Consider the following 11532-nt stretch of genomic DNA (forward strand, 5'->3'; position numbering starts at 1 on the left):
ACAGAGAGAAGAGATTTTTGGGTGAGGTTCTTTCACAGGGAATTAAGTAGACCAGAAATCTTGATTCTGGAGAAAGTTGAAAAATCACTAGTCTGGCCTTCAAAGGCTTTTTAATTGTGTGATACATGAAGAAATCCTTGGTTTCGTAAACTGCACCAGCAAGGAGGAAGCCAGGAAAGCCGTACAGTGGTCTAATGTGGCCCAACTCTCCAACATCTCAGAAGATGGCATGGAAGATTAGGAAATAAGAAAATTTCCCAGATGACCAAACTTGGGGCCAAGAAAGGACAATGAATAAGAAACTTCCTCCCAAAGAAGAAAACCAGAGTCTAACCAAGGAAATTCTTCTACTATCAGGTCAAGGAGTTCTTAAAATTTCCATCCAGCATGATTTATTTCAGGATTGTAATGAACTGATGATTTTTTTAGGTGGGGAATGTTATTGCAGTTTTTCTAGTTCTTTTCCACGTTTGTATATTGGGTGTGTGTGGAGAGGAGTTTCGGAGGTATAAGAAAAATAAATGACTGTAGTTTTTTGGCTCACCAGACTGTTGGACTCCCTACTGGATCACATAGAAAAGACTGTGTATCACCCAGAGATACCCAGTTTTGAGTGGACTGCAGTAACTGAACAAGACATTTGATTGTACCTCTTGGAGAAGGCATGTTTTCTACATATAGGACGAAGGATACACGGATGCTTGTACTTGGATATTTGGGTGGCCAGAGTCCCAGTCTATCAGAAGCCATTACTTTTCCCCTGGTATTTATTCCCACCCCCTACTTTCTTTTAGTAATAGAATCTATTGATTTGTAGTTGAATATGAGTTATTCATCCAGAGAGAATACATTCCCAAGCCTCCCTTGCAGAAAAGGTCATATCACACAACTAATAGCCAATAGAATAAGTAAAAAAATTCCTGAAATTTTGGGATCCTGTATTTAAAAGAAATACATTGCTCTGCACTAACTTCCCCTTTGGACTGGCTATCAAGTAATAAAAACTCCGACAGACAGCTCAGGCACGTGGAACCCCCTTATTGGGATTAGCAAGTTTGTTTCACAAGTTTGGTTGCTTAGATGACCTCGTGGAGAAGAGACCACCTATTTGCCCCAGACTTTTATGCAAGAGAGTAATATGCTATCTGCTTGTTTCAACTACTCTAATTTTCGGTTTCTTCTATATTGATTTTAAGTCTATATCTTAACTCCTTCATCCCTAGAGTTACCATGGCATTAATATTGTCCTTAGGAATATGCCAAAATTTCAGGTATATTAAGATTGAATTTTAAGCTTAATTATTCAGGACGTTGAATATATAGAATTGATCAGAGGCTTTGGGACATCGGCCATTACAGCTGGGATAAATTGCTCTTCACTTTCACTCTTAATTTGTTAACAGCATTTTGGACCAGCTCTTTGTCTACAGAATTTGGCGAAATATACTCCAATAAGTATTTTCATTTCTTCTACATTTCTCAGTATTTTATTATTCTATTTTCTAATATGGAAGAGTTTTCCTATCTTTACTTTTCCCATAACTAAACTATATATATATATATATATGTATTTTTGTCTCAAAACGTCAGTTTTAAGATTTAGCAGTTATATTATCTATTTATTAAATAATATCTGCTTTAAAAATAAAATAATTATTTCTTTATTTGAAACCTGGATTTAATTTGTAGCCCCCATTCTAACAGGCATATGTGTGTACTCTTGTACATCCACACCCACAGATATAATTCCTTCCTTGGGTTTAATTTCTTTCCCTTTTTAACTTCTCAGGTTTAATATGTATCTTTTATTTCTCTTCTTTCTTATTTAGTAAAAATTTCCTCTTAGCAGAGCTTTAATGGTACCCACAAGTTCTTAAATTTAATTATTTTTCTCAATTTATTTGGGCACTTTCATTGTTTAATAATTTGTCAGCTTCTACCCCACCCTTCCTCAGCAACTTTTGTTTTGTCTTGTTTCCATGTTTCAAGCAGTGAAACAATAAAGCTGGTCTAAAATTAAAAGAGAGAGAGATTCAGCTTATTCAACTCACTTTAATAGGCAACTCACTTTCTATGAATCACAACAGTGAAGTTCAAATGAGATCTTGAAGAGAGTAGGCAAATGCACGACAGAACTAAAATGAGTTGTGTTGCTGTGCTGATGTTAAGAGGTCCTGATGGCCCATCCCTTGGTGACTGCCTTAGTCTTGATTTAGGGGTCAATTTTAGCAAAAGTCAAGTTGAGATGTAAAAGCACTAAGTTGGCTTAAAGGCTGTGGACAGAAAACAGTAGGAAGGGACACTTTGGCAACTACAGGTTGCTGAGGGCATCCACTCCAGGAAGGACTTTACCTTCCAGAAGCTCTAGACTGGCACCTCCTCCAGTGCTCACGTGACTGACTTTATCTTCAGTGTTCCATTTGGCACAGCAAGTAGCAGTATCTCCACCTCCTATAATGGTGATGCAGCCCTTGGAAGTGGCTTTCACAATTTCGTCCATGAGGGCTTTGGTCCCCTTAGCAAAAGCATCCCATTCAAATACCCCTAAAGGTCCGTTCCACACAATTAGCTTGGCCCGGGCCACCACTTGTGCATACTTCTTGTTTGTCTCAGGACCACAGTCCAAAGCCATCCAGCCAGCAGGTATCCCTGATTCTATAGTGGCTTGGCCAACCTTAGCGTTCTCTTCAAACATGTCAGCAGTGACAAAGTCAACAGGAAAGGTAATGTTCACACCATTCTTTTCAGCTTTGGCCATAATCTCTTTGACAATCTTCGCTCCCTCTTCATCGAACAGGGAAGCACCAATCTCCATGTTGTTGAGTACCTTAAGGAAGGTATAAGCCATTCCACCACCAATAATCATCTCATTGACCTTGTCCAGCATATTTTTGATGAGTTGGATCTTGTCTGTCACTTTGGCTCCACCAAGTATAGCCAGAAAGGGTCTCTCTGGGTTTTCCAAGGCTTTGGCAAAGTAATCCAGCTCCTTTTTCATCAGGAATCCAGATGCCTTCTGGGGCAGATTCACTCCCACCATGGAACTGTGGGCCCGGTGAGCTGTGCCAAAAGCATCATTGACATACACATCACCTAGCTTGGAGAGGGATGCTCGGAAGGTTTCTATTTTATCTGGCTCAGCTTTAAGCTTATTTCCAGAAGGATCTTGGCCCTTCCCTTCTTCTTCCACATGAAAGCGCAGGTTCTCCAGCAAGATGACTGTACCGGTAGCTGGGCTAGCACAAGCTGTCTCCACTTCTGGGCCCACACAGTCCTTTAGGAACAGAACGTCCTTGCCCAGCAAGGATTTGAGTTCAGCAGCAACAGGCTCTAAGGAGTATTTATCAGGCATCGGAACACCATCAGGTCTACCTAAATGACTCATGAGAACCACCGACCTGGCTCCGTTATCCAGGCAGTATTTGATGCTTGGGAGGGAGGCCTTGATTCTTTGGTTGTTTGTAATCTGGTTCTTCTTCATGGGGACATTGAAGTCTGCTCTCATGATGACTCGTTTCCCTTTCACATCCAGTGTGTCCAAAGTTAACTTCTTAGAAAGAGACATCTTGACAGTACCAAGACAGGCTAACACAGATCCCAGTGTTGATGAGAACCCCTTTATTGCTGCTGAGATGGTGGGCGGGTGGTGTTTTCTAACGCCCTTCGCTTTGGCCCGCCCCTTGCTTCCCTGCGCTGTCTCCCACATGGCAGCCGTGATTGGACTGGGGAAAGGAGACCTGGCTCTGCGATTGGTCAATGGTCCTGTCAATCTGAATTTGGAGTGTGTTGCAGGGTGCAGATTTTAACTGCCAGGGCTGAAGCGGAACCCGGAGTGGTGGTAACTAGCGGCTTGGGGTGACAGTTGGGGAGGTCAAGAAACCCTGGAATTAGAACGGCCCTGAGGTCTAAGCCTACTGCTGGTTCTTTTCCAGATCGCTTTTAACGATTGCTTTTATTCTTTTAATACAAAACACATACCCCCTCACCCATGTCAAATCCTGATTATATTGAGGTGTAAAAACTTGTGCAATGCCACGTTAAAGGAAAGATTTGAAATAATGGGTCTATGAAACCTTGTTTATTCAAGGCAACATAATATGCTTCTGTTTTTTTTCTTTGTCCTGACAAATATTTCTGTTAAGAGCATAGCGTGGTGTTAGCCTTTGGCTTTAGATACATTCTAGGGTGGGGTGGGAATAGCATATTTTAATTACCTTGCTTCTTCCATTCTCAGTCTACTGTGAGAGAATGCTTGGTGGCTTCTTCAGGAGAATCCCATAACATCATAGCAAAGAGAGTATGAGTAAAACACTCAAGGTAATGGTGACATTTCTTTCAGGCTACGAAATTATGATGAGGCTGCTTACCTTATTCTCTCCTCTTTCTCTGTTTCACTACCTGCATAACTTTAAAATTTATCTGAAAAGAGGCATGGTTTCATGAGGATGAAAACATCTACTTGAACTGAAAATGAGTGAGAGTTTTTATTTTTGGAGAAATTATATATGGCTGATTGGCTTAGGAATGAAAACTGTGTAACTTTTTACACAGTGCAGAATTAGTTAGAAATTAACTCGTGCAGTAACTTTATGTACAGGTTAGCCAATGAACACATTTTAGTGTATATCGCTGTTTTCTTGCATATTATCCTATTTGTCCCTCCATCTGTTCATCAATCCTTTTAACATAGTTCTGTTACATGACTATTAGGTAACATTTACTATTTCATATTTTGTTTTTATAATCTTATTTTTTTAAATAGAACATACAAAGAGCACACACAAATATGGCCCAAAATAAATGGCTTAAGTTGTCCAAATCACAAATAGGTAATTTCTTTAGGACACAATGGATTCTTATAGATCTTTGTTACTGATTATTAACTGAGGTAAACACTTAATAGGACAAACCCTTGATGTGAGAGCTAAGATGGGAATTTTAATTTCACTACAGTGAGATTAATAAGACATTATAAATATTATATTATAAAATAAGACAAATCATTGCCAGTTCAAACTAATGCTAGGAGAGGATGGATGTATTGTTAAAGTTAGGTTTTGATTGGTTTTCCCTAAGGAGTCCAAACTGCAGATGCTGTCACCCTGAGTAACAAGGAAATGTGTTCTGAAAGTTATGTTTTAAAAAGGTGTTGCGAACGGGAACACATTAATTAAAAATTTCATAAAAGACATTTGAAGTTAAAGAGTTTAAATTCACAGTAACATGTTATTTTTAACTTATTAATAACTTTGGAGTCATATTTATAAGGATATTTCAGTAACTTTTAAGCATATAGCTTTAAGTATATTTTGTTATTCTACAATAAAATAATGAATTATTTCATCAAAATGAAAAAATAATTCTAGGCTTATTTGTCCATCTAACACAGAAGACTCAGTTTATTAGATGAATTTTTCTAACTACAGAGCTCAAAAATTTCAATAGAAAATAAAAATATATGACATCTCTTGAGCAACCATCCACTGAATTTTCATAAAACAAATCATTTTATTTCTTAAGGCAATTACTTTATCATAGTTGTAATATCTCTGATAGTGGTCTGCATAATACAAAAAATACTTACTAATTTTAAACAATTGTATCCAGTTGATTAGCTTTGATATTGTCAAAACGTTTGCCTTGTACTGATAATAATTCTTGAGGCTTTATTCATTATAATATGTTGAAGATACACTGCCATAGAGAAGGGGTGCAGGTGGGAAGGAGAATTGTAGTCTGTGTAAGCTCTAGGCAAAGGAAAGATCAATAATAAGAATGTATCTTTGTGTCTCCAGCATGAACTAGGGAAATTGGGAGAGTTATTAGAGAGACCTATTGCAGGGGACAAGGATGACTGATTTTGAGAACTTAGCATAAGAAAAGTATTGTTGAAGAATATATATATATATTCAACATATGGCCAGACATCCGTAATTTCTGTAAGATTAAGATTATTGAGCTTTTGCACTTCCTGGGGTGGGGAGGGGGGCAGAAAGCAGTAGCCTTCAGTGGAAGTCCAAAGCCCAAGGAGAGCAGTTGGACTGCTGTCAGGGATTTTTGTTGCACTCTTTCTCTCTCCCTTGTGTCCTGTTGAGATCAAGTTGGCCAGTGTGGCCAGGAGGGACTTAATTGGAGCAGCACTAAAGGGGTACAACTTGTGAACTTTGACGCGTAAGTTCTGGCCTCACAACTCAGCAAAATAGAGTGTCAAGTGAGAAAGAAACAAAAAAACGAAAAGAAAAAACAAAAGAAAAAAGAGGGAAAAGGAAACCCACACAAGAAACAATAAACCAGTGCCTTGGGACTGGTTCTAATTATCTCTCTTACTGTGCCAGTTGTAGAGTAATGTGAGGATCATGCTAGGGTTAGTCTGAAGTGGGAACCCAAGAACAGTTATGCTTAGGTCTGGAAGGCTTTCCTCTCAACTGATGATCTGGGGATAGAAGTTACTGCAGTGGATGAACTGTAATATTTCCTGGAGGACAAATGACACCCATGGTGGAAATAGGAATAAGGAAAAGGGAACCATCCACTTCAGCGTAAGAGGCTTTCTTGTTTGATATTTCCTTCCAATTTCAACACACACAAACAAACACAACACACACACACACACACACAAAATTAGTGCCTGAGTTTGGCTCACCTTGCCAACATTAGTAACCAAGGCAAAAAAATATTTACAGGGGAAAAATTTCAATATATCTGAGTGCTCCCACATTATAGGAGAAAGGCAACATATAGCACAATATACTAAAGAAGGCAAATTCATGGGAATTCAACACAAAATTAAAATAAATGGGAAAATAATCCTAGAGAAATAAAGATAATGGAAATAGCAGAGATGATGAAGCAGTTGGAAGCATAACCACTCGAACACACTGGACATAAAAGAAGTTGGAATGTATAACTCAAAGGGATACGTTGCATAGTAAAATAGATATAAAAGTAACTAAAGGATGAATTAATGATCAGCTAATTTGTGGAGGAACATTTACATAATGCATTAGAAAAGGACCAAGAGGAAGAGAGTAAAGACAAACCCAAGGTGTGCGGAAACTAACTATAGTTTCTCCATCACAGAGATGTCACAAAGCGAGAGAAAAATATGAAGGTGATAAAACATTTGAAAAAAATGATATCCTATAAGTGAATAAAGACATAAGATCTCAGGTTAAAAGAGTCCATAACATAATACACGAATGAGCCAAGACTTGAAACAAAAACACACACTCTGGAAATAATACAATGAGTTTTAGGAACGTTTATATAAAAAAATTTTTTTCATAGTTTTATTTATTTGTTTATATTAAGACATAATTGGCATATAACATTATGTTAGTTTCATGGGGACAACATAATGATTCAATATACGTGTATATTGCAAAGCGATCACCACAATGTCTAGTTAACACTCATCACCACACATAGTTACAAGTGTTGTACACTTGTGATGAGACCTTTTAAGATCTACTCTCCTAGCAACTTCCAAATACAGAGTGGATAAAGAAGAGGTGGTACATATGTACAATGGAATATTATTCATATGCAAAAAAGAAGGAGATTCTGCCGTTTGCTACAACATGGATGAAATGAGGGCATTATGCTAAGGGAATTAAGTCAGACAGAGAAAGACAACATTTTTTTTGAACTTTCCAGAATGGAAAAGCAGATCACACGCGAGGAAAAAGTTTCAGATTGAGAGTCCACTTATCAAAATAAGCAAAAGACAACTTTTTACCAAAATCTTTGTATCTAGCTAACATATAATTTAAATAGGAGAGTTAAATAAAGGTATTTTAGGTTCTAAAAAAATCAGAATGTTAATTTCACTGAGGCTGTCTTTTTGTGAAAAAAGTAAAACAACTCTGGGTAGGTTTATTCTACCAGAATATTTAAATTTAAATCCAGAATAAAGCAATGAGTTTGGGGAACGAAATATGATTTAAAATCTTAGTGACACTTACTGTCTAAATAAGTAATGATCACAATTTCTAGAGTTTTTAATGTTGTTGTAAATGGTAACTTGATTTTTATATTATTCCGTAGTTATTGCCAATATAGAGAAACACTGTTTATGTTGGTAGGTTGATCTTATATTGGACTTCTTTTTAAAATTTTTATGATTTATTTATTTGGTTGCACCGGGTCTTAGTTGCGGCAGGCAGGCTCCTTAGTTGTGCCTCTTGGGCTCCTTAGTTGCAGCACGTGGGCTCCTTAGTTGCGGCATGCATTTGGAATCTAGTTCCCTGACCAGGGATTGAACCTGGGCCCCCTGCATTGGCAGCGCGGAGTCTTATCCACTGCACCACCAGGGAAGTCCCTTATATTGGACTTCTGTACTGAAGCTTCTTAGTTTAAGCGGAAAACTCAAAAGAAGCAACAAATGATTGACTTAAGTGATTATTTAATCTCCAAATAATTAAATCAGTTTCTCTTTCCTTCTTACCCTTATACGTATCACATGTCTTAATTGAATGGCTTTGACAAGGGTTTCCAGTAATATTTTGCACACTTGTTATAATATCAGGCATATTTCAGATACTCTTTGCTTTATTCAGAATTTAACTTCTTTGAAATCAGGATACTCCTGGCATTGAGGACGTTTCATAGTATTTATTTTTTTCCTTTTTCCTTTTTAGTGGCTTATACAGTAATTATGTATCATACAATTGATGACATCGCCTCCTAGATGAAATATACTGAAACACTAACATTCACTCCCAAGTTGCCATGCTTTATCAGCCAATATATTGAAAAACTTGATTTCTCATTATAATATTAGCAGAAGAGGTTGACACTGTATAGCAAGAAGTGTACATTTTTTAGGGGCGAGCATGATGCTTAGTAGCTGTTGTTATGGGTGAAAAGTCTGAACAGGGGAGGCCTCCCTGCCACTTTCACCACTTTTACTCACGTTACCCCACGGCTAGGTCAACCCCAAATGTATATTTTTTTTTTAATAAATTTATTTATTTATTTAAAAATTTTTATTTATTTACTTATGGCTGTGTTGGGTCTTCGTTTCTGTGTGAGGGCCTTCTCTAGTTGTGGCAAGCGGGGGCCACTCTTCATCGCTCTGCGCAGGCCTCTCACTATCGCGGCCTCTCCCGTTGCGGAGCACAGGCTCCAGACGCGCAGGCTCAGCAATTGTGGCTCACGGGCCCAGTTGCTCCGCGGCATGCGGGATCCTCCCAGACCAGGGCTCGAACCCGCGTCCCCCGCATTGGCAGGCAGACTCTCAACCACTGCGCCACCAGGGAAGCCCTCCATCTTAAACAAATCCTAGGAGAGGATTGGTGTCTTGCTGAAGTTAAATTGTGTTTTATTTTCCCCATTGGGACCAAATTGTAGTTAACTTCTTAAACAAGAAAATTGTGTTATAAAAAATATTTGTTTCAAAATAATATTTCAGAAGTGATCCCTACAATTAAAATTTTAACTAGATTACTGTGTAGAAGCCAGAGGGTTCAAACTCATTAACAGATTTATTTTTCTAAAGATCCATTTACAATATTTTAAAAATGTTGCTTTAAGAGTATTTTTATTGTAAGATAAAGTAAGGAATTTGTTAATCAAAAGTGGAGAACAACTCCGTAAGCCTGCATAATTGTCTTACAATACACAGGAGCCTCATTTTCTTGTGTGACTTTTTATTTTTGCAGAGTTCACAACTTTCAGTAGGAAATAAGAGAATGTGACTAGGGCAACCAATCAATAGGTGTTCCTAAAATGAAATTTTTCATCATCCCAGGGCTGATGTTTAATCACAGTTGTGTTATAGTCAACAAGTCTCCATAATAAAAATCATGTTATATAATTTTTATAATGTGTTTATATATAAAAATATTTTATAATGTTTTATAGTTAATAATTATATTCAATGTCTTCAAAAATTTTGCACTGTAAGATACCATGTGGTTTCATGCATCACAACAAAGCAAACACAGAGTTCAGTCTCATTAATTGCAAGGTAAATATTACTTAATTGGGAGTGATTCCATATATTAATTGTAATTTCTATACACGTATGAGAAGCAGGAATTAATTTATAAATATTTACCCAGAGTTGACTATAGACAAATGGTAATTTTAAATATTTATGATATATAAATACAATGTATACAAAGCTATATTAATTGAAACAGTATAGTACTGGCACCGAAACAGACACATAGATCAGTGGAACAGAATAGAGAGTCCAAAAATAATTACAGTCAATTAAACTATGACAAAAGTGGTAAGAATATATACAGTGAAGAAAAGATAGTCTCTTCAATAAGTAGTGCTGGGAAAACTGGACATCTACATGTAAAAGAATGAAATTAGAACCTTTTCTCACACCATATACAAAAATAAACTCAAATTGATTAAAGAGCTAAATGTAAGACTGGAAACCATAAAACTCCTAGGAGAAAACATGGGCAGAACACTCTATGGCATAAATCATAACAATATTTTTTTGGATCTGTCACCTAAAGCAAAGGAAACAAAAGCAAAAATAAACAAACAGGATCTAACTAGACTTAAAAACTTTTGCACAGTGAAGGAAACAATCAACAAAACTAAAAGACAACCTATGGATATTTGCAAATGACCAATTAGAGGTTAATATCCAAAATATACAAACAGCTCATTCAACTCAATATAGAAAAAGACCAAACAACCTGATTAAAAAATGGGCAGAAGACCTGAAAAGACATTGTGACAAAGAAGATGTACACATGGCCAACAGGCACAGGAAAAGATGCTCAACATCACTAATCATCAGAGAAATCAAAACCACAACAAGATATCACCTCACACCTGTCAGAATGGTTATCACCAAAAAGACTACGATAACAAATGTTGGCGAGGATATGGAGAAAAGGGACCCCTTGTACACTGCTGGTGGGAACTGTCAGCTGAATAAAGAATGCACAACATAAGAGCTATGAGTTCAGTTTTATTTGGGGCTTGTTGAGGACTTTAGCCCGGGAGACAGCCTCTCAGGTAGCTCTGAGGAACTGCTCCAAAGGGGTGGTGTGGGAGGTCAGTGTATATATATAACTTTGGCACAGATCTCGGTGGAAGATTGCTGCTAGTCACAAGGAGCGGATGTCTCCGTTAATGATTCTGATGCTTTTCTAGGTATGAGAAGATGCAAGAAATTGGGTTCATAAAATTTTCTCCTGAAAATATCTCACTATCTGAAAGCTTGTTCTGCCAGTTTTCTGGAGCACAGAGTGCCTCATTCCTGATCTCCACCCTGAACTCCTTTCAGGGTGTGTTGAAAGTCAGTGACTGTAGTGGCTAGTGACACAATTCTTGTAGAACCAGATGACAAGTGACATTTTTTAGTTGTCAGGATGTAAATTGGTGCAGCCATTGTGGAAAACAGTACGCAGTTTCCTATAAAAATAGAAATGCCATCTGATCCAGTAATTCCACTCCTACGTATATATCTGAAGGAAACAAAAACACTAATTTGAAAAGTTACATGCACCCCAGTATTCATAGCAGCATTATTTACAATAGCCAAGATATGGAAGCAAA

The 11532-nt window shown here is 37.4% G+C and overlaps 1 protein-coding gene across 1 annotated transcript; it reads right to left on the minus strand.

Moving 5' to 3' along the window:
- Positions 1–2311: 2311 nt before the first annotated feature.
- Positions 2312–3565, minus strand: PGK2 (phosphoglycerate kinase 2). The gene has a single exon (XM_007193858.2). The coding sequence runs from the start codon at positions 3563–3565 to the stop codon at positions 2312–2314; it is 1254 nt and encodes a 417-aa protein (XP_007193920.1).
- Positions 3566–11532: the final 7967 nt, after the last annotated feature.

Source organism: Balaenoptera acutorostrata, chromosome 10 (assembly GCF_949987535.1).
Source record: "Balaenoptera acutorostrata chromosome 10, mBalAcu1.1, whole genome shotgun sequence".
NCBI classification, from domain to species: domain Eukaryota; kingdom Metazoa; phylum Chordata; class Mammalia; order Artiodactyla; family Balaenopteridae; genus Balaenoptera; species Balaenoptera acutorostrata.